Source organism: Elaeis guineensis, chromosome 16 (assembly GCF_000442705.2).
Source record: "Elaeis guineensis isolate ETL-2024a chromosome 16, EG11, whole genome shotgun sequence".
In the NCBI taxonomy this organism is placed as follows: Eukaryota; Viridiplantae; Streptophyta; class Magnoliopsida; order Arecales; family Arecaceae; genus Elaeis; species Elaeis guineensis.
The window spans coordinates 37175974-37201078 of NC_026008.2; the positions used below are offsets into that span (position 1 = coordinate 37175974).

At 39.1% G+C, this 25105-nt stretch overlaps 1 protein-coding gene, 1 non-coding gene and 1 pseudogene across 6 annotated transcripts in view; 2 read left to right on the forward strand and 1 right to left on the reverse strand.

The window, feature by feature from the left end:
• The window catches only part of LOC105059546 (protein CCA1), a 64268-nt gene extending 41407 nt beyond the window's left edge, over positions 1–22861 (forward strand). For all 5 annotated transcript variants that reach the window (XM_010942874.4, XM_029260345.2, XM_029260346.2 and 2 more), the window contains 3 exons: positions 20434–20661; positions 20779–22224; positions 22317–22861. In XM_010942874.4, the coding sequence (XP_010941176.2) occupies positions 20434–20661; positions 20779–22224; positions 22317–22688 (2046 nt within the window). In that variant the 3' untranslated portion in view covers positions 22689–22861. The remainder of the gene's footprint in view (positions 1–20433; positions 20662–20778; positions 22225–22316) is intronic.
• LOC140854239 (uncharacterized) lies at positions 2580–8254 on the reverse strand (annotated as a pseudogene).
• TRNAN-GUU (transfer RNA asparagine (anticodon GUU)) lies at positions 9800–9871 on the forward strand. Its single transcript has one exon. It is a non-coding gene; the product is annotated as a tRNA-Asn (tRNA).
• Positions 22862–25105: the final 2244 nt, after the last annotated feature.

Here is a 25105-nt window from a genome sequence, read left to right on the forward strand (position 1 = left end):
CAAAATTCGGGGGAAGGATCACATCAAAATGGTTCAGAAATTAGAGGGACCAAATTTCAGGTTTTTGAACTTCAAGAACCATTTAAAAAATGCGGTAAACTTCAGGGACTAAAAGCATAAATTTTAATTTGAATATATATTTTTTATTAAAAAAATTATAGATCTAACAAAAATTAAAGATCTTAGTCTTACTGTATAAATCATTATCATGAAATCATCCAAATATCAAAAATTTTGGCATGACCTCTCCTATTTTTTTCAATTTTTGCCAATTTTCAGTCTCAAAAAAGAAAAAAACCAAGAAACTGAAAGAGGGAGAGTGGGATTACCTTGAAAATAACTTGGATCTATTGTTTTCATATTTAAAAAAGGGCATGAGAAGCAAGTGAGCTTCTCATGGCCTCCCTCTTCTATTATTTGATGGGAGAGACTGGTTCACCCATCCAAATTGGTGCAAACCTGTTGGTTTGGGCCAATTCCACTTCGAACTGCTTGATTCAGAGCAGTTCACACTGGTTTCATGCCTGCCCTATTTTTTATGTCCAAACCATGCTAGTTTCAGGGCTGTTCTGTTCGGTACGCCCCAAACCAGGCATGTTTAATACCTTCACTTGCATTTTGACTAGCCAAGTGTGTTTCCAGCTTATGGCATCCATCACTTGATTTTGTTGATCAAATTCCTATTTGATGTGAAAGGTTGTAGGTTTGAACAAATTCTACCCACATAGCATTGCCATTGTCGATCTTGTCTTTGCCATTTCTATACTTCAAAGGCCGTGATTGAAAAGAACATAGACTCCTTGGATGTGAAATGGTGCATCCAGTGCCCAAAAGCTCAAATAGTAACATAAAACTCATTCTTTTCTTAATAAAAGATAAACTTATTGATCACCTGACCACAAAGGTCTCAGGAAGCATGGTTAAATCAAAAACTAACTGATATTTGATTACATCAGGGAATTGTTGTACCCAAGTATACTCCAAACCTGAGTGCCTACAGAAAAATTTGCTACCATAGTGGCACAAAATTTGGCTTCTCCATATACATATTGGAGTTGTACATCAGGAAATCTTGAAGCATATAACAAATATCCTTTACCAGAATTACAATGTATCATGGTGGCTGCTGCTTTTGTTTGATGATTTGAAGAAGGGCTTGCAAGTGATCTGTGACCATATCGAAATGGTTCTAGGCTTTGGTCATCTTAGGACTTTGCAAATGGCCCAAGCTTCAGTGTAGACCTGAAGAGGGGCAAGGAGAGATTGGTCTTCCAGGAAGATGAGCTTATCATAGTCAAACTATAAATCATAGAAGGGGTCAGATTTTATTGGATTGTGGATCATAAGATTTTTCAGATTTCTCAAAAAAATATAAAAAATATAATGAAAAAAATAAGTAACAAGTAACAAAAAAAGGAGAATTTTGATCTTTTATGAGAATTTTTTTGTTTAATGAATGTATTTAACTTATAAAAAAAGAAAATAGGGCTAACTTTCCTTAAATTTGAAAAAACAAGGTTGAGAAGAGTTAGAGAGAGAAAATAATAGTAAAATAGAAAATAAGAAGGATGCAATGTACTCCGTCTTGGTACTAGGGTCTGTATCTGTGCGAACCTGCCATTGTGGTAGTACACCTAGTATGGGGGCCAGTTCGGCATACCGAGTGTCAATACACCTACCGTGTAACGATACCAAATCAATAAGGTATGTATGCCTGTTACCATCCAATTTGGTATGATATGGCATACTTTGGAAAGAATAGAAGGGAACAAGGGGCTTGTGGCAAGTTGTATGATGAGTCCTCACAGAAAAACTCATTCCCATCAACTTTATTTAGCCGGATACAAATATTTTGGTATATTCCATTGACTTCTTTCCTTCTATTACAAGGACTCCTGAATGCTATATAAGTAGCCAATGAAATGGCGAATACTTTCCTAATATTGGATGAAATGAAACTTGGATTGATGTGAATTACAAGTCTTCATCTTAGAAAATTAGGTACTTGATAAATCACTATTTTAAGTAAATGATGCAATCAAGTCTATGAAGATTCAAGTTATGGAATTTTGTCTTGTCTTTAGTTGGTCAGTAAAATTGTAACGTACTACTTATGGGTATGAATTTGTACTCATGCTATCGAACCATGAACAACAGCTAGGGTTGTTTGTATATGTTAGTCTTCAAGTCTTTTTATTTGGTCAAGAGTCTTAAGTGAGTTGAGCAATATAAGCTGCACTAATATCGAGATCCATACCGAATACCGTACCGGCACATGGTATGCCTTGGCATGCTCGTCATTGGACTAGCATACCTTTTTTTTTGTTTTTCTCACTTTTTCTTATTTTTTTTTGGTTTTGTTGAGTGAATTTGACCCTAATTTGATGCTTTTTGATGTCTTTTATTGATTTTTTTAATGTGTGATTTATCTTTCTGATGCTTCTTGACTTTAGATTGACCATAATTTTATCATAACATGCAATAAAAATAGATTAATTAGTATATTTGTAACGAAAATTACTGAAATACAAAGCATATAGTCAATTTAATGCATTCTAAGTATAACATAACATTTTAAATTTGGAGTATCAATATCTCTAGTAGATGTCGGGATCATTTTCTTACCCAGGCATCACATCACACCAATTCTCCAGCCGCATGGCATAATAGTCCTATAAGCTCATCCCATAAGGCATGTGCCTTGGGTCAAAACCATTCTTAGAACTCTAGCATTGGCTTTGGAAGGAGTCATCTATCTGATAGCATGGCTATAAAGCAACCCATAGGAATATACTAGTAGCAAAACCTCACTGTAAGATACTCCTAACTGTGTAGGATAGTAGCCATTGGAAGATGCCATCTTAGACATGCCATATCCATGTGAATCATAGTCTGCTTTTGGGTAATAGGATTCGATGTACAATTTGAAACTTAATATGTCTAAGGACCCTACTCGACGTGCAATCTCATCTAGAGTAGCATCAAATCTTGAACGACCTCAAGGAGCCTATCTTTTGTATGCAATGGTCTCCTCACGAGCTCTAGGTCGTGTATTGTGATCTCTATCCTGCATTCTGCGAGTGAATTGTAACTTTTTGATTAATCAAAGAACTCCCTGGGGCTGTCATATATACTGGTCTTATGTCCTCCATTCCCTCTACCAGCAGATGCATCATCATTGGAATTTTTATCTCTGCTTTCACGTGATGATCTAGGTAATTGGTGCTAAGGGCTCATTGGTTTTTGAATCTATGTGAATGGACTCCACTCTCTCCAATGAGGCTAAAATTGTCTTTCCTTTTTCTTTCAAACTATGCCGAGCAGCTAACTTCTTTCCCTTCATGTACTCTCTGCTTGGCTATGCTGGGAGGATCAACCCTACCCTCTTGATTGAGTGGATCGAGTAGCATGGTGGCCTCATTTGAGCATCTTTTGAATAGATTTCTGGGAGGATGTCTCAGATATGGAGCCATTTGACGATCGACTCCTCACTGACCCCTTTGGTTGATTGGTTACATGTAAGCATGGAATGTTATGTTCTGTCCATTGCTCCCTATCCATGCCAACCTCTCCTTGGCTACAAAATAGGTTGGTTGTGAAGGTGATCCTAGCTTGTTGAGATTTGGCTATTGCTGTTGCCTTTCAAGCCAACCAATTATGGGATCCTCTTTATCCTACATGAAGTATTATAAAGCAGATCATTGTACGTGAGCCCCACTTCCTTGTTAATACACTTTAGCCTCAATCGTAAATTATAGTGAACATATACAAGGTCATTGAGGGAAGGAAGGTGGTACCATCCCAAACCATCATTTTTCTTAGCAAGGTTCGATGAACTAGTACCGGAGGTCCTACTGGCTAGCAATCAGTTCGATATAGTACTTGTATGTACCATACTAAGCCAAGGTGTATCAAAGATGAACTATCGAGAAAAAAAGAGGAGAAAGAGGGAGAAATGCTAACCCTAACTCTAGAAGGAGAACTAGGGGAGAGAGAACATGAAGATGAGAAAAGAGAGAGGGAGAGGCAAGATTTGCCATACCGGTCAGTACCATATCATACCAAACATATTGTACCATATCGATTTCAAACTGGTTTGCTGTCTTGTACCATATTGATACTTGGTATGCCTCATCGTCTCGTACCATAATGCGTACCAATATTGTAATAGGATGGTAACAATGTGATATCCAATACTAAGATGGTGAACCTCAAAGAGAGGCTTATCGAGGGAAAGGCATTGGTGTTATTGTCAATCAAGGGCGATGGTGTCGATGTCAGCATCGACATCGATTAAGGGTCTAAGAATCATGCTGAATTCAAGGAAAGGGCATCAGCAATGATCAAAGGGAGACCATTTGAACCATCAATCAACGAATAGGGTGTCGGCATCGATGTCGATCAATGTTGTTCATCGGGGAGAGTGAGATCATGGAGAGAGAAGAATTGAGAGAGAGGTGGAGGAGAGAGCTGGATGCAAGCTTCGAGGGGGAGGCTGTTGGTTATATCTATATATAAGTGAATTGAATTGAATGATTGAACCAAGGTTTGTTGTACCGATACCGGATGGTGTGCCGGTGCCGGATCGGTATGGTACGGTATCGATACCGGGCGTACCGGTCCGGTATCGGTACACAATTTTTTTTGATTTTTAATTTTTTTTTTGATTTTTAAAGTTAATAATTGATAAATACAACCTCAATATGGCATTATATTGCATATTATTGACATATTTGGGTTCAATTTGGAGTTAGGTTGCGGTACAAAGACTCTTGATCCAAAATTTTAAACATATATTTATTTACATTATATTTCAACTATGTCATCTTAAAACTAAAAAAAAAATATATAAAATACGCATTAAAATGTATCTAAATATTTAAGTACAAAGCGCAATAACTGATATACGAACCTTAAAATGTACTCTGCATTTAATTTCTTGTCGAGTGTCTGTGACGCTCGTAGATATCTGGATCATCAATATAGTCTGAAGGGACATCAGTCCAATCCTTTAGCCAAGCTGCACCGTACTCTCGAATATTCATCATCCCATAAGGTATCCTCTCTGGATTGTAAGACATCTCAGACCTCTCGCTAAAATTCTGACTCTGAGAAGTATTCTCGAGATGATGGTACGATTGTGGAGGAGCCCATCCAAATATGCCAGTAGCAAAATCTGATCCTGGAGCTGCTCCAGGCTGCATAGGATAGTAACCACTAGAAGATGATGCCTCGAATGCATCATATGCATATGGATCATAAGGTGGCTGTAGATAATAGGATCCATAATGCGAGGATGATCCAGATACATCCATGGATCTTACTCCACGTGCAAGATCGTCCGCAGCTGCATCATGTGCTGGACGACCTCTAGGAGTCCGTCGTCTATATGAAATCGGCTCCCCACGATCTCTACCGACTCGTCCACCACGATCCCTATCCTGTATGACATGCATAAACTGAGACTCATCGGTGAATCGAATATCACCCTGTGGCTGTCTCATAAACGGTGGTCTCCTGTCCTCCAGTTCCTTCCTGATCATCAGATCCATGGCTACTACTACCAGTATCATCATCATTCTTCCTGGTATCCGAATCTGAACCAGATAGCTCCTGTACTCTCGAGAGTGGTGCACGTGCAACTGTCTTTTCTTTTCTCCCCCTTGTGCCCCTCTGTGACTGAGTTTCCTGTGATTGGGAGGATGGATGCCTTCTTGCTGGCTGCCGGGAGGAACGTCTATACATCTCTTGCTCAAATTTCTGGGAAGATGATCGGATAGCGAGTCATGTGATGAATGAGTCCCTTGTGTCCCCTCAGACTGTGGCTGATCAGCTGGAATCCTATGTGGAATATTTTTTTCTATCCATTGCTCTGGATCCACCCTGATCTTCCTTACCACCACACTGGCTGGTCGTGGAGGAGATCTTGGCTCATCAAGCTCTGGCTCCTGCTGCTGACCTGCAAGTCATCCGATGATCGGATCGTCATCCTCGTCGGCATAATCATCCAGCATCGGATCAGTGTACTTCAATTGAACTTTCTCCTGAATACATTTTAGCCTCAACCTCAGATTGTAGTGAACATATACAAGATCGTCGAGGCATTTTTATGTCAGACGATTTCTCTGTTTGCTATGGATAAGGGCGAAAGTGGACCAATTACGCTCACAGCCACTAGCAGAGATCGTCTGAGAAAGAATACGGACAGTCATATGTCTCAAATTTTCTGCTGACGTTCCAAAATGAATCCACCATTCAGCTACAAAAGCAAAATTATATATCAAATTTGATGATATTATTAACCAAAATTACATATCAATCTACATTGCTCATTATTGATATGTAATTTACCTAGATTCATCTGCTTTTTGCTTACGACAGCTGATGGGACTCCAAAACTGTCTGATCTCTCTCTAAACTGTTTCGTCTGAAATAAAATATATTTATTATTTATAAATATATCAGATCGAATTCAGTTGAATAATTACATCTGTTTTAAACTAGCATACCTCTTGCAGACACAACGACGTGATTTCTGGATCGGGCACCATCTTATATATGACATTGCGAAGAGCAGCAAGAAGCTCGCTATCCATATCTATCCCTGGAATAGTATACTGAAATCTCGGATTCAAATAATAAGCTGCAGATAAATTTTAAGACTGATTAAGTACAATTTTATTTTCATGCTTCGAAAAAATATTTTAAAACATTCTTGAATCCAAACTTACCAGCTAGATGCAAATCTCTGTCCATCTGATAGTCCCAACGGCGCTCAATAATGTTAATGAATTCTTGAGCATGCTTGGGATCATTCTCACTGATCTGTTTCTTTGTCCTCTCCATCATGTAATATAGGAAGCCCATCTGGAGGTATCTCTCGCTGTCCACGGCGCGAAGCACCTCATATAAAGGCTTGATAGCCTTCACTATCTTCTCAGCCCTCTATCAAAATGACTGACTCGTCACCAAATTCTCCACATGACTTCCATCAGTGCCGGCCCTCGCATATCTGCTCTCCAGCCACTCGGCACTGACAAATATCTGACGTAGGGCTGTTTTCTTCTGAAGAAGACTATCAAGTGCTATGTAGTTGGTAGCAAACCGTGTGATATCCGGTCGTAAGATCTCCCCCCCAGTATACGTCCGCATTAATGAAAGAACCCATATGTGGTTGTAGATGAATTTAGTAATGGTCTGGGTAATCTCCACTACCTGCTGCACCCTGCGAATCTTTCCGATATCCATCAATATAAGATCAATGCAATGTGCAGCACATGGGGTCCAGTATATCTGTAGTCGCTGCTCCATCAGCAACTCTCCGGCAGCCTTATATTGTGGTCCGTTATCTGTGATGACCTGCACGACATGCTGCTCACCCACTGAATCAATCACCTCCTCCATCAGACCATGGATATATGTGGTGCATCTTATCTGAAGCATCGATTGATTTGTAAAAAAATATTTTTCCATCACAGTATGTCAAAAAATTAATGATGCTCCGCCTAGTAGGACCTGTCCAACCATCACACATCATTGTCAGACCGTATGTAGGCCATTTATTTTTGTAAGAAGCAATCCATCTCTGCAGATCCTCCTTATTGCTGTCAAGAAGCTGACCATAGATGTCCTTAGGTCCTGGAGGATCTACACCCTGGCCGGCAGTCTCTATGGCTAAAATAGTAGATCGGTAGTAAAGATTGGCTATTGCATTTGCTGGAATATGGCTGAAATGAAATAATGATCCAATAGCTCGCCACATATCCTTCTTCTTATCTTTTTTCAGCATACTGTCAATTCTCTGCTGCTTTGAATCATTGCTGGGCAAAGCATGTAGATCCAAATCCTGAATGTTGGCTCCTGCTGGAATATCTCTGGAGGACCTCCTCCTACTGCCAAAAGCTCTCAACAAGGAAGACATGCTGCGTCTGCTCTCTCTACCACCGGACTCTCTGACTAAGGTAGTCCTTCTGAACTCGAATTCTCCCCTACTAGTCGTTGATCCAGATCCTGATTCGTAGCATGATGGTCCAAATCGGTCTCTGTACCGGGCCATCTCCTCCTGCTGGTACTGATCCGCCAAGCTCGCATGAATGGCAGCCTCAATCTGTGCCTCCTCATCATCTGGAGCAGAAGCCTCCTCTGACTCTCTAGAGTGATAAGAAGGTGGCTCTGCAGCTCGACGGTCTACTTCAGTCTTTTTCTGCTTTGTCCTTTCTTTCGCTGCTTTCGAATCAGCAAAGTACTTTTTCATCAATTGTCAGACCTCTTGCGGATATTTCCGACACATCGACACATCAGGATAACCACCAGCTAGATGCTGCTTCAACTTAATCACTCCTCTTTCCTTGAACTCTGTGTTGCACCATTTGCATCCCAATGATGCCGAGCCGAGAGCATCTCGCCATGATCCCAACCGATGTCACGCTCTTGATCTTTCTTCTTACTCATTTCTGCAGATATAACAAAATACTAATTATTTCGAATTACCTGTAATATAACACTAATTATATATATTTTTTATTTGATAACATTTTTTACTATTTAAATATTTACAAAAAAAATTTCAAAAAAATCTTAAGTTAGATTCAAATATTTCAATTGTTTTGAATCATTTTAAATATTATTCTCAATTTTAAAACTAACACTGATTTTTTATTTTTTTAATAATTTTTATATAAATAAATATATACTATAAAATAGCTGATTAATTAAAGTAAACGAACGTCATGCTCTAAATTTTTTTCTTATAAATATATGCAAGTATAACAAAACACGATAGTTTAACGATAGTTAAAATAATTATATATAATTTTAAAATAATTTTAATAATTATTTTAAAACTTATAAATTCAAAATAAATATGTTATATGCTTCAAATAATATTTTTAAATTAACTAAAATATAACACTATTTTTATATATTTTTTATTTTATAATTAAAATTTTAAATTTAAATAATTAAAAAAATAATTTTTTAATTTCAAATATTTGAAAAAAATTAGAAATTAGACTTAAGTAGCTTGAATCATTCTAAACATGATTCCCAAATTCTGATTTTTTTTTCTAAAATTTAATTTTTTTTTAATTTTTAAATAAATAAATATTTAAAAATATTTAAAAAATATATAATTAACAAAAATTAATAATTTTTATGTCATCGTGTAGATCTTCCAAAGATCTATCACATATAATTAAATCATCCCAAAATCACAAGATTTTGACATGATTTTCTCTTATTTTCATTCTTTTTCATTCTTATCCTATTTTTAACAACAAAAATAAAAAAAATATTTACTAAGAAAATAACACATTATCTTATCTCCGACCAAAGATCAGCTTCTCCTCGAACCACTCCTACAATTTGACGGAGTTTTTTCCTTTTTTTCTAATTTTTCGGAGGTCTCAACGATTTCGTTGAGACCTTCGCAACTTTCGGACCCTTGGGAGTTCTCTGAGACATCTCAGAGAACTCCAAACATTCTCCTTTTATGCATGTGGTCTCTGACCCCACCCCCCTCCCCCCTCACTTTATTCACATGGGACGGTCGGTACGGTTCGGTTCACGTCGAACCGGACCGAAACGAACCATACCGTCCAGTTTTGGACGGTATGGAAGCGAACCGGACCGAATCGCTTGGTTCGGTACCGGTTTGGGGTGTTTCTCGAAAAAAAGATCCGAACTGGACCGTTTGAGCATCGGTTCGGCTCGGTACGCCCCGTACCGGGCGGTTCGGCCCGGTACGGTGAACCCTGGATTGAACCATGCTTGTTCCTCAAAAGCTCGGTGGTAAAGCGGTTCTTCAGTAGCTCAATGGTAGAGCAGTTGGTTGTTAACTAACTGGTCGTAGGTTCGAATCCTACGTGAGGAGATCTGATTAATTCTTAATTAAAGAATGAAGAATTATGACTGGTCCGGTCTAATATCCCTTGAGCCTCCTGGCTTGGCATAGTTCGACAAGCATTGGTTCTCAGGATCGATAAATCATGTGAGTTAAAAATGATCTATGGATTTTAGATCGACATTTAGAAATTAACAATTCAAATGGGTTGATACGCATCTGTTTTAAAACACTAATCTTGTGATCTTGTATGCTTGACATAAATTAAGACTACCCTAGTATCCATTGAGTTTTTGTATAAGGTTTCGCTTGATGTTGGTGAAACTTTTTCTTTTGTATTCCCAACCATCAACATGGTGTCATTGTTTTCTAGTTATAATTTTTTCGTGCTTACATAGATACTATTTTTATGTATTAACATACTTTGCAACTTTTAAAGGCAGAATCACCATGTTCCAACTTTCACCGTTACTTCACTTTAGCTTTGTGTCTACTAAGATGTCAACTATTGTGATAGGTTGCCGTTCTATAACTAGCAATTATTCCTTGTTGATTTTCTCATTTTTTGTGAGTCAAACAAGCATGGTAAATTTTTATTCCAACCTCCAAGCACCTGAGCTATACAAGGATATCTTTTGATGTACTTGCCCTTCATATTTCTGTGACACCCAAGGTTCTAGGGTTGGTGACATTTACCATATTCTGCCATGTTGATGATGCGTATCCCTGAGGATGTTGCTATTGGGTTGGCATGGCTGTATTGGGTAACATGGGCCCATACTTAGAACCTTCGCAATAACATATTCTAAGAATCATCAGCAATCATATGCTGTCACTATCTTATTCAAATACTCATCCTTAATGCATATTTCTTTTACATGCTAACTTACTAATATCTTCATAAACATTTCTGCATGACTCTTATTCCTCGATAACCTCTATATATGATTTACCATGAGTTTACGAGATGTTTTAGAGTTTATACACATTATACATACCATAAGCATAACTGTTAAGCCTTGTCGTAACTAGCTGAGGTTAGCCTTGTGAATCCTCATTTGTCAAAACATTCTTACTTAGGTAGACATTTTCTTTTTATTTCAAACATTATATCCTTATAGGAAAGGGGATGCCCTTGCATTTCTAAAATTCAAATTTGGATCTATTTCATAGCTTGGCATGCATTTTATAACATCAACCTCTCCGCCTTTTCTGTTTGGGCTTGGTATCAGCAACAATGTTGTTATACATATATGCAAGTACTTATATGTAGATGTGTGTATATATACAAGTATTTACATATATATATATATATGTATGTGTATGTGTGTGTGTGTACATAAGCCAGGGATTAAGCTGCCTAATCATACTATACTATATTTATAATGTGCATAATACCAACAAGTTGTCAACTAAGTATAAGGGTCAAGGTTCACTAATACCGAGGTCCAAATTGGCCGGCTGATGGCATTGTTCTCTATGCTCTCATAACATTTCATACAAGGCTCAAACTAACATAGTAGGGTGGCGGGAGAAGGAAAGAGAGGAAAAGAGAGGGGGAGGAAAGGAGAGGGACAGGGGGAGAGAGCCTCCAGAGGCTGTCGGAGGGCCAGCGAGGAAGGGGAGTGAGAAGGAAAGAGAGGAAAAGAGAGGGGGGGAGGGAAGGAGAGGGGAGAGGGAGATAGAGCTTCGGAAGCCGCTAGAGGCTTCAAGGAATCCGATCAAAATAGGGGAGGATGCCACTGACTTCACCTGATATCGGCAAAATAAAAAAAATCGAGCCTTGAGTGAAGTCCGCAGCGGCACTGCTAACTTCACTTGATATCGCCAAAAAAAAAAGATGAGAAAACAGCGGTGTTTGCCTTATTTTGATTAGAAGCCTTTGGGCCTTCAACGGCCTTCAGCAGGCCTCCGGAGGCTCTCCCTCCTCCCCTCCTCCCTCCCCCCCTCTGTCTCTCTTTTCCTCTCTTTCCTTCTCCATCCAGCCCCCCTACTCACCAGCTCTCCAACAGGCGCAATGGTCCTCCAACAACCTCTGCAGGCCTTTGGAGGTGTCCAGAGGCTCTCCCTCCCTCTCACTCTCCCTCTGCCTCTCCCTTGCCTTCCCTCCCCTTTGTCTCTGTTTTCCCCTCTTTTCTTCTCCCTCTCCGCACTGGTGTTTTTTTTTTGAATGCCAGATTTGTCTTGATTGGTTTGCATGGTTTGGCATTCCCCGAACTGAGTAGTTTGGGATGGTTCTACTGACCATGATAAGGGTGAAACCTTAATATCTTTCGAGTCAGCAATATAACTGCGTATTTATACATAACTATGGTATGGGTTGTATCCTACTTTATGTTCTAAATCCTTGCCTAAATACCGCACATAGCTTTGTGACCATTAAGATGGTTTGGTGCTCTTCCCTTTTGAACATTTTCCATTTTGTTGAGGATTGGAAGGCCTAATCTATATATTGAACTTGATAGAACCATTGAGATGTTGGACTGAAGGATAGAAATCATAACAAACCATAATATATAAACTTCACTATGACCACGATATTTATAAAACATTTTTAATTCATTTAAACATATAGCATTTTTTTCCAATTTTGAGCTTATATGTGTTGCCAATTTGTCAAGTATTGTATAGTCTATTTTGGCAGATGTCTTAACTTATGCAAAATAGTTATTAAACAACTATGGACATTGATATGATTTGTGGCACTTGTTAAACAACAATGGGCATTTATATTTAGGATGATTTGCAACAATTCATTTTTATAGGTTTTAAAAATTATTTATTTTAATCAAATGTAATTCTAAATTGGCATAAATGGTCAAGGTTAGTATAATTTTCATATATAGACTTAAGTGTCTTTGCATGTCAATTCATGTGAGTTTCACATGGTCTGACTATCATGCCAGCCATGGGCTAACAAACATGGCAAGTCCTCCGGCCATCCACTTTCCGGTTGAGGCTTGAGGCAGCGAGTGACTCGAAGGCGAAGGTAAGATTATTGTGAAAAGGATACCCCCTGCCCACCCGAGCCTATAAAATAAGAAGTGGAGTCCCTTGCCTAGCATCTTTAGTTCGTGAGTTTCGAGATCCGTGACTACAACTCCTTAGAACTCTCTTCAAGTGGAAGGCAGGGGAGATCAAATGGTGGCTAGTGCTAGTGGGCACATACCCATTTAGTCCTTTAGTTTTTGAATTGAAAAGATTTATAGATCCTTTTTTAATTTTTGCCTTTTGGTAATACATGAACAAGTATTATCAGCTTGGCTTGGCATGTTTGATTTTGTCTATTGGTTAGCATGCCCCAATGCTAGTGGCACTTAAAATTCTTGCTTGATACTTAAATATTTACATAGATACATATTTCTATGATTTACATACTTTTTTATCTTCTATGCATATCAACTATTGCTCTAGATGGAGCATGTCACATCTTTTTTTGCTTGCCTTCTGCAAGCTTTTTCTTTAAATATTAGAATAATCCAAGATCCTTGTATTTACTTACAGATTAATAAATTTTGGGCATAGTTAATTGGAGATGTAAGTGATGTAAATTAAAAGTAATATTATTTACAAAAGCAACAAATGCAATATGATTGATCAATGTCATTTATATCAATTAAACAGTGTTAAATTTATTTTACTTGTAAATTTATGTTAAGATCGGAATAGCATTATGAAAGGCATGCTTTGTCATACCGATTTATATGATGTATCTGTTAATCATTTGCCTACTTCAATAGTGTTTAACATTTTTGAGTGAAGAAAAATATATTGTACAATAAATTGATTTTTCTGGGAAATTAGCTAATGATAGTAATTTCTTTTAGATGATGTGACTTCCCTATGTATAAATCTAAACTACTCAATACCATTTATGCATCATACTTGGCATGACTTTGAGACATTTTACTGCAATCTATTCTTTGAACCATAGAATTGCTTTTTGTATTTCTCAACAATTGTTAGTCTTGTGATGATTACTTGTAGATTGATTCAGTGATATGGGGTGCTTGATGTGTTCCATAGTTCTAGCTACAATTTTCAAGTGAACATTTCATTCATTGTTTAAAAAGCCATAAAAGGAGATAGTATGTAAAAGAGTGGCTTTATTTTCCTTTATATATTTGTTTCGGGTTTGTGTACCTTAAACTTTGGATAGTACAATAGAACATCATGCTACTTTTTTCCATTGTCTTATACTAGCTTCATTAGCTATGCATCTAACCTCGATGGAGAATTCTTTAACATGATTTTGGAGAGCTAGTTGACCTTTCTTGTACAAACTTCAATTCAAACATTGGATGCTTTATGTTGAAAAATCAAGAATTTAGTGTCACCACATGATCATATTTGATAATCTCCCTAAAAATATTTCATTCATGATTAGCAGAAGTACCTTAAAATGTATACTCATGTATGTCATACATTGTTGACTTTTCATAGTCTTCATTAGTTCACATACTTTTGTGAAAGAGCATAGCCCACTTAAATTGTTTAAGTATTTGCCTAGCAATTGTTTTGTTTCTACGAGATGTAAAAGTTTAATCGGTAAGTTGAATATCTTGTTTTTTTCTTCTTTGAAAGATCTCTCTCTCTCTCTCTCTCACTTAAGTGTAATGCTGCATTTACAAAAGCTTCAACATTGTTAGGACATCAAGGAAATGTTAGATTTGTCTTGATATTTTCTTGTGGTTTTAGGTTTGTTGGCTCCACTCAATGGCAGTTTCACTCTAAGAGAGTTAGATACTTAGATTTCTTAGATTTGTCTTGACATTGTCGAAAAATTGGATCTTACTAGATAATCGGGTTAGGTTTGGGCCAAAGTTCGCTGAATCGGTACTAAAGGTTGTACTAGCCGGCGATTTGTTCGGTATGATACGGGTCCAGACCGTACCATTTCGAGGTATATTGGAATAGGGAGAGTTGGAGAGGGAGGATGAGAGGTTGATGGAGAGAGGAAAAAAGAGCGAGGGAGAGAGGAGGGGAGGTTGAGTCATAGTGGGGCAACTTCAAGAGCTCTTGATCTAGCAAAAGGGACCAAGAGAAGGGGGGAGTGAGATCACGAAGGGGAGCTGTCGCAAGGGAGCTTTGAGGATCACAAGAAAAGGGGAAATAGAGAGAGGGAGAATGGGAAGCTTACTTGGTTTGGGACCTCATGCCATCATCGAACTAACCGGTGATGAAGGGCTTTATGGATTAGGGTTTCAAAATGGGGGAGGGGTGAACTGTAGCAAAGCAAATGGGCAAGCTTTATATTCCAAATTGAAGGCTTGAACCATGTCGGTAATCGATCGATCTGATTCGATATGCTTTGTACTAGTTGGTTTAGTACGATTCAACTAACCTTGGTTTGGATTTGGTTTTTCAACTTGACTAGACCGACTTATATCATTCAGGTTTAACTTGGATCACAAAATATGCCGACCCTGATCTAGACCTATTTCTGCTCGATCCGAAAACCTAAATCATATAAGGTGTCTTCCTCCTTCACCCTAACCATCTTTCCCAATCCATTAAATGGACTCTCATTTCAATTAATCCCTCTGTGTTCATCTTAACAACCCCATATCCTCTCACCTATTTTCACCTAATTATGTTTAAACATGGGTGGTTTGCTTTTGTGGATTCTTATTTATAATGTTCTTAAGGATATTAATATATATTTTAAAAAATTGTAGTTAGCGATCAATTTCTTGGATGAAATTGATCTTTCGGTTGGCTATTTTAGTCTTGTTTAAAAAAAAATTTAATGAAGTTATATTTAGTTATCATTATTATATGTTTAGCTATCAAAGAATAGCTGAATTTTTGACCCAAACCACAGACCCAACTTGACCATGTCCTGACCTAGATCGAACATTTTGGATTAGGTCCAAGACATACTTGACCAAATTTGAATCATCCACTAGGTCTAAAATCCTTTCATGGACCTGACTTGACCCTATTAGTTAATGGGTTGGGTCCGGATCCAAAATCAAGACCTCAACATGAAATGTGTCAAGGTCAATCATGCACCTGATCTGACCCAACCATTTTGCAGCACTGATTGAGTTGGTAGAATAACTTGTCTATCCTTATCTATCCTTAATGAACAAGAGTTTATTGTCAGAAAAAGGCATCTCAACACTCTCCTTCCATTGTAGGGTTTGAGGGTTAGATGTATGCAGACCTACCCTCTATGTTTCGAACCTATGACACTTAGGTCATAATGGAATAAACTATTATTTTTAATTTTTTTTAAAAAATAAAACAATCTCTTTAATGAGAAATTACTTTGTTATTGAGGAAAAATTAAAATAATGGTTTACCAGCTAAATATAAAAGAAATCATTCTAAAGCCCTTCAAAATGTTAATGTGTCATCAACTCAAATAAGTCCAAGACTTAGACCCCCTTTGCACAAGCAGCTCTAGCTTAGTTTGCCAGGTAGTGCATCTTCCAAGTTAGGGTGGCTAACATGGCACCGTGGTCGAACATTATCAAAATACATGCCATATTGCTATGAAGGTCATAACCAAGGATCTAAATACTAGTTAGAAGGTCATAACTAAGGATTTGAGTACTAGTGCATGCTAGTTGGAAAATTGTAACCTAGATCAAAGTACTAGTGCATACTAGTCTGTACTGACTATGCCTTAATTGTATAGATGGGGTACCAATATTGTTATGATCCTTGGTCTTGTCTGACCAACACATGGTATATCACCTTATTAGTATTGTGCCAACACCAAAAGGCATATTGTGTGCTGGTATGTTACTATTTCAAATCGGTCTATTTGTAATACGAATGCAAGTATCAATACGTCAATCCTTGGTTGTAACCTAGGTAAGGAAGTAGTTGGATTATGTTGGCACATGGTAAGCCAAAGGGTTCAATGGAGTATCCGTCAATTCCAACATAGGAGTACATAATGTCAGAACTTATCCAACGGCTATGGACTTGGTATCCAATGCCAAGTGCCTAAAATGTAATTAGAGCACAAACCATTGAATAGAGCAATAGACATTAGATGCTACTGAAAGCCCCATCAATTTGCAAATTGATTCCATCCTAAACTCATTTTAGAAATATTAGCAAAGTCTCATGATCCAATGCTAAAAGGCATGGTGCTTTTCAACTAGTCCAATACTAACCTTCGAGCTTCTGAGTTTTAGTTAAATATATGTTTGTTCTAGTCATAGAGTCTTGGTTATGTTATTTTCTTTGAAGGTCATATCCTTCTAGGTCGTGGTCTCCATGAGTTCTATATCCAATTGGAGTCTTGGAGTATATAGAAAATGCTATATACCCTCTTTTTGGTGCAATAATCTGAATAGTTTTCTCTTGGGTGCAAAAATTCTCCTTTGTGTACTGATGCTCTACAAAACCTTTTTGCTACTTCCTCGGGAGCACAAAGGCAGTTTGGTGCTGATTCGAGGGAAACCAACAAGTAATTTCTTTACATGTCTCAGTATTGGTTCTACTAATGAGGTCTGCTAGCATGTTGGTGGGCAACTAGTTATCCTCCCTCTTCCCCAACATTTCTTTCACTTGTTTTGCTTTTTCTTCCTCCTCTTCTTCCATCACGTCAATATACCCATCATGTGATTGCTTCTGCTATACCCTATTGGTTGCATCCTACCAATCAATCTAGATGGTACCACGTTAGGGCATTTTTGGGTTCCTAGAAGCTAACAGAATTAAGGAAAACAAAAATAGAAAAAAGTAGGGAAAGAGATAAATAGAGGGTTTTAGACTTACCTTTTCAACTAACCTTACTACCAGGGATCACCGAATTGCCCGAAACCAGACGGCTTTAGGTGTGCCAAACTGTACCAATGGCCTATAGTGGGTTCCAACATGAAATTTAGAACACTGGCAAGAGAGAGAAGGTAAGAGAGGAAAAGAAAGAGAGGGGGGAGGAAAGGAGACGGAGAGGGAGAGAGACCCTCCAGAGGTTGGTCGATGCCACTGGAGGGCCAGCGAGGAGGGGGGAGGGAGAAGAGAAGGATGAGAGAGAGAGAGAGAGCCTTTGGAGGCCTACTGAGGGCATTGGAGGCTACAGTTAGCTGATCGAAACTGGGACAAAGGCCCTAGTTTCATTTTCTTGGGCCATCTCGTAAAGTAAGCGATGCCGTTGCCCACTTTAGTTAATTTTTTTTTAAAAATTTTATAAACAAATAGTGAAGTCGACAATAGCTTTGTAGACTTCATTGTGAGTCGGCTTACCCCTGTTTCTATCATTGAAAGGCAAGGAGGAGGATTTGGGCTTTCATGCCCTTCGGTAGCCACCACGGCCTCCCCACCCTCTCCTTCCCTCCCTCTCCCCCCTCTCCCTCCCCACTTCCTCTCTCAGTTCAAAATTCTCCACTCCTCCGATCATCTAAGAGCCTCCATAGTCCTCTAGTGGCCATCACTGACGTCTCCGTCTCCCTCTCCTTCCCTCCCTCTTCCTCCCTCCCCCCCCTCTCTTTTCTTTTCTCTAGTTCTCCCTCTCCCCCATGTTCTTTGCCGTATCAGTTCGGGCCCAATACAAAATAATATGGAGGCATACCAAACCGTACCACTGGCCGATCGGCATGGGATCCGGTTCCAGCACAGCGAACTTTGCTTACTACATATCTTTGTAGGTTTCATAAGGCTTCCATTTGCTCACACTTGACATAACAATGAAGTTTTACTGGCAAATCACATATTTTTCATACCGCGGAAGATATTGCAAGAGTTTGAACCCAAAGACTTAATTTTAGCACAAAAAAGGAAGCTATCTATTAGATGCTAGGCCAGGCTAGATAGAGGAACCAACATGGCCACTCTCAACACCAACCGTCTAGTAGAGACATATCCCACTATTCTCGCATCAAATCAGTGGTCCTTAATTTATTCAAGATTAACAACTAATAGCAAGCATTAAATGGATAACATTGGCTAAATCAATTTAAATCAGGTGAGACATAATCATTTCATATTCAGAACATGATTTCAACTCAAACTATAGAACAACTTGCTAACACTGGCTATTGTCATGATAATGTTTCATCTATCAGATGCTTGAAGAGCCAACATGAAAACTGAAAAGCCGTATAAGCATCAAATTTGTTTCATCCTTAGCATAGTTCCATAGCTACATTGCCTCCCCTCCTCCCTCCCTAAACAAAAACAAGAGAAAAAAAGAAAAGAAAAAGAAAAAAAGCTTGCAAACAAGGTTTGCCATATCGATCAGTACCATACTGTATCAGGCATACCATATCATGCCAATAGTGAATCGGTATGTTGTACCTTACCGTACCGATGCTTGATTTGCCGAGCTGTACTATATCGAACCGCGTATCAACACTATCATAGGATGATATTATGGGGTCCAGTACCAAGATAGGGAACCTTGCTTGCAATGCTTCGGTTATAGCAAATTAGCTTCCAGATACACTCCACACAAGTTTAGGTTGAGTCTTTGTAGGTCATCCTTTATTGTCAAATCCTCTTAAATTGTTGTCAGTAAGTGCTATCTGACAAGGAATTTCTACAACATCTTTTTTCATGACATCACAAATCTGATCATCAAGGACACCAACCTTTGAGCTCAAAGGGGAAAAAAGAAGAAGAGGAAAAAGATGGATACCTTCAGCTTTAGGTTGCTTATGCTTGGCAAGCAGTGAAAATTGAATGTATTGAATGTATGAAACTTCATCTGTTGAGCCCTAGTGCCTCAAGTATGCTGCTAGATTGGCAACATATAAGATTGGGCGGATCTTCATGCCCTCTAGCAAATCAAGAAAGTAATCATAGTGTCCAAAATGATGGAAATCTTGAGCAATCCCAGTTTCCTCAACTGGAACTTTGGAAGGTTCCAGTTATGCATCATCAAGATTGAGGCAAACAGTTTAGACATGTTTACCATAGCATTAGCTACAAATGCTATACCGTCTCAGAAGTATGATGCCATCACCTCATTCTATTGGTAGGTGGTTTCTCTGCCCCCCAAAACCCAAGGATGTAGCTCAAATTTTCTTGGTATCCCCTTGCTCAGTATCAACCGTTGTCCATGGTTTTCTTACCGTGGACTCAGCTAACATGATCAATTCTTTAATTGTAGGTTCGTATCTACCTCATGTGACAATAATAACATGAAGAACCATGCAATGGGAGAAGAAATAAAGCAAAAAGGCATAAAATGCCTTTCTTTTGGCCTTAGTAGTGAAAGAGAAGTCCTGGTCTTTCTTTTGGCCCTATTACCGAGAAATATAGCTTCACAACTTTTACCTAAATCCTCCAATGATTCATATTGTACTTTCTTTCATAACCAGCGGTCCTGGTCTAACCTACCAACATCTTAACATGAACTTGTCTTACTTGGTTAAAGAACACACTGCATAGATGTTGAATGCTAAAGATGAAGTGTTTGGTTACTTCCTAGGAAATGGTAATGCTTGAACTTATAGGTAATTTGACAGTTCAGTGCTGTTGCATCGGCGGTGTTAGATTCATTATCCAAACTATATGTTGACCAACTTCCAAATTATGTTCCCAGCATTGTACAGTGATTAGTATTTTCTTGAACTAGATTTGTCATTGAAAATCATGTTTTGCATGACTTACAAGTAATCAAATTGCAGTTGGAAAAAGAAGCTGTGCTGAAGGGCAGTCCTCCAGGACAAGCTCATGACATTGATATTCCTCCCCCAAGACCTAAAAGGAAACCAAGCACTCCATATCCTCGGAAGAGTTGGGTTGGTTCTGTCTCTCCAACTGGGGATGCAATGAATGACAAATCATCAAAATCTGTTTCTCTTGTGAGCACCAATAAACAAGTCTGGGACATGGGAAGTGATACACCTCAAAAGGTACTCATTTGTCTACCCGTCGCTTTCCATTATAAAGGCTTCTCTGTGGTTCTTTGTTGTCTTCTCTGCTTTCTTTCCACCTTTCCTAAACTCTTACCCCTTCAATTCTTGGTTCAGAAATTTGCTGCAACTTTAACATTGCAAAAGAGAGTGGTTTCTGAAGACGGAAGCTGCTCAGAAGTTCTTAACTTCTTTCAAGATGCTTCGTCTGCTTCCATCTCTTCTGTGAACAACAGCTCTTCAAATCCTCACATGGAATTTGTGCCCAAGATGAAAGAAATAAAGGAGACTACAAGAGACAAATCTTCTGTCTCTGTTGAAGTGAATAAGGATATAAACATAAATGTGACAGCCTATATGGCTCAGGAAATTCAAAGACCTGAAAGATTTCACATAGATTCACAAGCAAATTTAGATCATGAAAAGGGTGCAGATACATCAAAGCAGCAAGATAGCCTTGGTTCATTATTAAGGGACAATATGCAAAGCAATTATAGCAATTCAAAACATGTTCCTGTGCATTTATTAGACAAAAATAGTGAAGAAGTCGAGCAGACAACAGACTCTGATGTACATAATTTCACAGCAGTTCCTGGCCAAGTGGGAGGAGTGCATGAGAATTCCAAGTCATTCATCAATCCTATGGTTTCTGCCACACCAAAGCTCCACAACAGTTCTGCAATGCCTTGTATTCACCAACCATTTCCTGCCTTGCCACCCTTTGCCATATCCCACGGCAATCAAGATGCTTATAGGTCATTCCTCAACATCTCATCCCCCTTCTCTAGTCTCATCATGTCTACCTTATTACAAAATCCAGCAGTTCATGCAGCAGCCAGCCTGGCAGCATCATTCTGGCCATCTGCAGATGTGGATTCTTCTACCAACTCAACTCCAGAAACCCAATCTGGGGGATTTCCATTAAGGCACATGAACCATTCTCCAAGCCTGGCATCTATCACTGCTGCTACAGTTGCAGCTGCATCAGCATGGTGGGCAACTCAGGGGCTATCGCCATTATTCCCACCTCCTCACATTGGTTTCACATTTAATCCACCAGCTGCAACCACAATTCCCACAGTGGCCACAGCTCAGGCTCCAGAATATGAGACAGAAGGAAAAGAAGGCGCATTTCAGAATCTTGTAGCAGAAGATCAAGTTGGAAATCCAGCTCAATCTATGGATTTAAATACACGACATGCTTCTCCTAAATCATCATCATCGTCAGAAGCAGGGGATTCAGATAACAGTGGAAGTGGTGAAAGATCACATTGCACAGAGCTCAAAGCTTCTAGAACTAACAAGTTTAAACCATTAACAGCAACTGGATTTAATGATCATGATAAGACAAAGAGCAATAAGAAAACTGATCGTTCTTCATGTGGCTCCAATACACCTTCAAGCAGTGAAGTTGAAACAAATACCATACTGGATAAGCATGAGAAATTCGACGATGAAGCTAAACAAGCCTATTTCAGTAATCCTTTAGCTGCCCAGACTAACAATCGCAGATCTCGAAGCAATGGGACCATTAATGAGTCGTGGAAAGAAGTCTCTGAGGAGGTTGTAATCTGGCAAATTTTCTAGTTCCTCACTAGGTCCATAACTATTTGAACACCCATCACTGCTTCTCTAATTTATGTTTTCTTTGTCAGGGTCGACTTGCCTTCCAAGCACTCTTCAGTAGAGAAGTGCTGCCACAAAGCTTTTCACCTCCACATGCTGAAGATACAATGGCCAAAGAGAATGAAGCTGTTACCTTGCCAGTCGATCTTAACAAGGCATGTGAAACAACCGATCTCAATCATCTTCATGGCTTTACAAAGGAGATGTCAAACAGAAGCAATGACAACACCGGAAAAGGTTCTTTGACAAGTGAAATTGGTCAGGGGAAGCTGAAGTCTCGTCGAACAGGATTCAAGCCTTATAAAAGGTGTTCAATGGAAGCTAAGGAAAACAGGACAGCAGCTGTTGAAGAGACTGCTAACAAGAGGGTACGTCTTGAAGGGGAAGCTTCAACCAGATAGCATGGATGAAAGAACTCATGTAAGCCAGGTTGCTGCTCCTGGCATGTTAAGATTAGTTATGCAACTTATGAGACATAAAGTATGCTATGCACCTTGGCTTCAAAACTTATGTTACTCGTTGTATTGAAATAATCTCTGGAAGGTGAACTGCTTATAACCTTGCCTTTTCTCCACTCTGACACTACATAAGTATTTTGTTTGGCATTCCGAATCATGAACTCCTTGATCAAGATTGATGTCTTTGCAGCAAGCACCTTGGAGTTCTGTGCCTTACAGATGGCTCAACGATGCTATCTGTTTGGATATGGTACTTGTGATAAAGCTTAGAGTGAGCAATCTTGTCTGGATTGGCATAAAATTACACAAGACATATGATCCATCATGCAAGCTTAAAAGCTATTGGTTCCAATTTTTCAAGGATAAAGCAGAATATAAGACAGGTATCTTTGTTACACCATGTAAGAACTTGAAAATATCAGATGGAACTAGTATTGCAGCAGTAAATGTCAACATTTACAGATCATCTCAAGGAGAAGCATATGGATTGACTTTGTTTGGTGGCTCTTCAGTCAATTTTTTATTATTCATTGCTTCTCTTTCTTCCCTATTTTGTGATATTCTACGAGCATATATTAATTATTTAAAAAATAATTAAAAAAAAAGAGATTTTGAGTCCATGATTGTAGATTTTTTTCGGTGCCCTTCAATTCATCAAATTCTTTTATAGGTCGGATCTTACTTTGATTTTCCTTGGAGACACGGTAGAGCCTTGTCTGAGGGAGAGGTAATGTTCTGGTTTTTTGCCATAAAAGAAACCTAAATACCTTGAGAAATTTTCAACCTAGTCATAAAAGTTGATGCCTATAATTTAAGCTTAAACAAATTTTTGTTCTACAAACAGTTGATGGGTTGGGATCCTTCAAAAGAAAGAAGAATCAATTAAAAGGTTGTATGTATTTTCAAAAGAGAATATTTTGCCAAGTAAATAGTGCCCATATCAAATAATAGCGTAGGTAATGAGTAGCGTACCTGCAAAATTTGCCCCATCAGTATCCCAACCCATTTAAAACCTTACTATCTGATCTGTCCCAAACCTGATCAAAAGATTATCCAAAAACTTCAAATATGTCCCATTAAAAAATGGTAAACCCATCAAGTACCCAAGCTTGCCGATTAACCTTTGTTTGAGTCAGATTATTCAGGTGCTCAAACTTGTCCGATCAATTCAAATATCATATAAATTAAAATTTAAAAGCAGCATAATACACACATCATTAGTTATTCGAGAACAATTCAATAAGATTGACCATAAATTATCAAGATAATGAATCCAAAAAAGGAATGCTTCAAACAAAAATAAATTCACATTATAAGTATATTATGTCAAGTACATATGTATGTGTGTGTCTATATATATATATATATATATATATATATATATATATATATATATAGACTGGACTCCGATTGATCGGATTTCAGTCTATATCTGATCGCATCCCCCTCCATTAGATCGGCGCACATCCCAAATCGAGGCATAAAGAGTTAACGGTACTGTTTGGGAGCCATTTGGTTGATGTGATAGAGTTTAAAAAAAAAAAAAGATGAGCTTTGAATGGGACACGACATAAGGTCATGCGCGCCTTTTCCTCCCGTCTCTTCTCTCCCGCCTCTTCTCCTCTCTGCACCCTTTCAAAACCTCAAACCCACGCTTCTCTCTCCAAACCAATGCCTCTCTCTCCAAACCCACACCACTCTTTTTCTCTCCGGCCACCATCCTTATCTTCATGTCTCCCACCCTACCGCGGCCACCATCCTCGCCTCCACTGAAACCCGCCCCACCTGCGGCCATCATCCTCGCCTCCACCAAAACCCCCTCCCCCCACCCGCGACCACCATCCTTCCCTCCACCTGCGACCACTCTCTCTTCTTCTCTTTTCGGCCACCATCATCATCCCCTCCGAAACACCCCTCCCCCACCACGGGTGCTGTCCGGATCCTCCTAAGCCGACGTCGGCAATCGTCAGCTGATCTCCTCCCAAACCTCCAACCCCTCCATCCTCCCCTCCCTCCAAACTCCCCACCGGCCCTCCTCTCCCCCCAAATCTCCCACCGACCTTCCTCCTCTCCCCCCAAACAGCCGACGGGATGTCGACTGATCTCCTCCCAAACCCCCAACCCCTCCATCCTCCCCTCCCTCCAAACTCCCCACCGGCCCTCCTCTCCCCCCAAATCCCCCACTGACCTTCCTCCTCTCCCCCAAAACCCCCACCCGTCGGCCCCCTTCCTCTCCTTCCAAAGCCATTCGTCATCCCCCTTCTCCTCCCAAAAACCTCATCTATCTAGCGTCGCCCTCTCCTCCCAAAACCCCACCCATCTAGCATCGCCCTCTTTCGTAGCCACCCCACTGCCGCCAT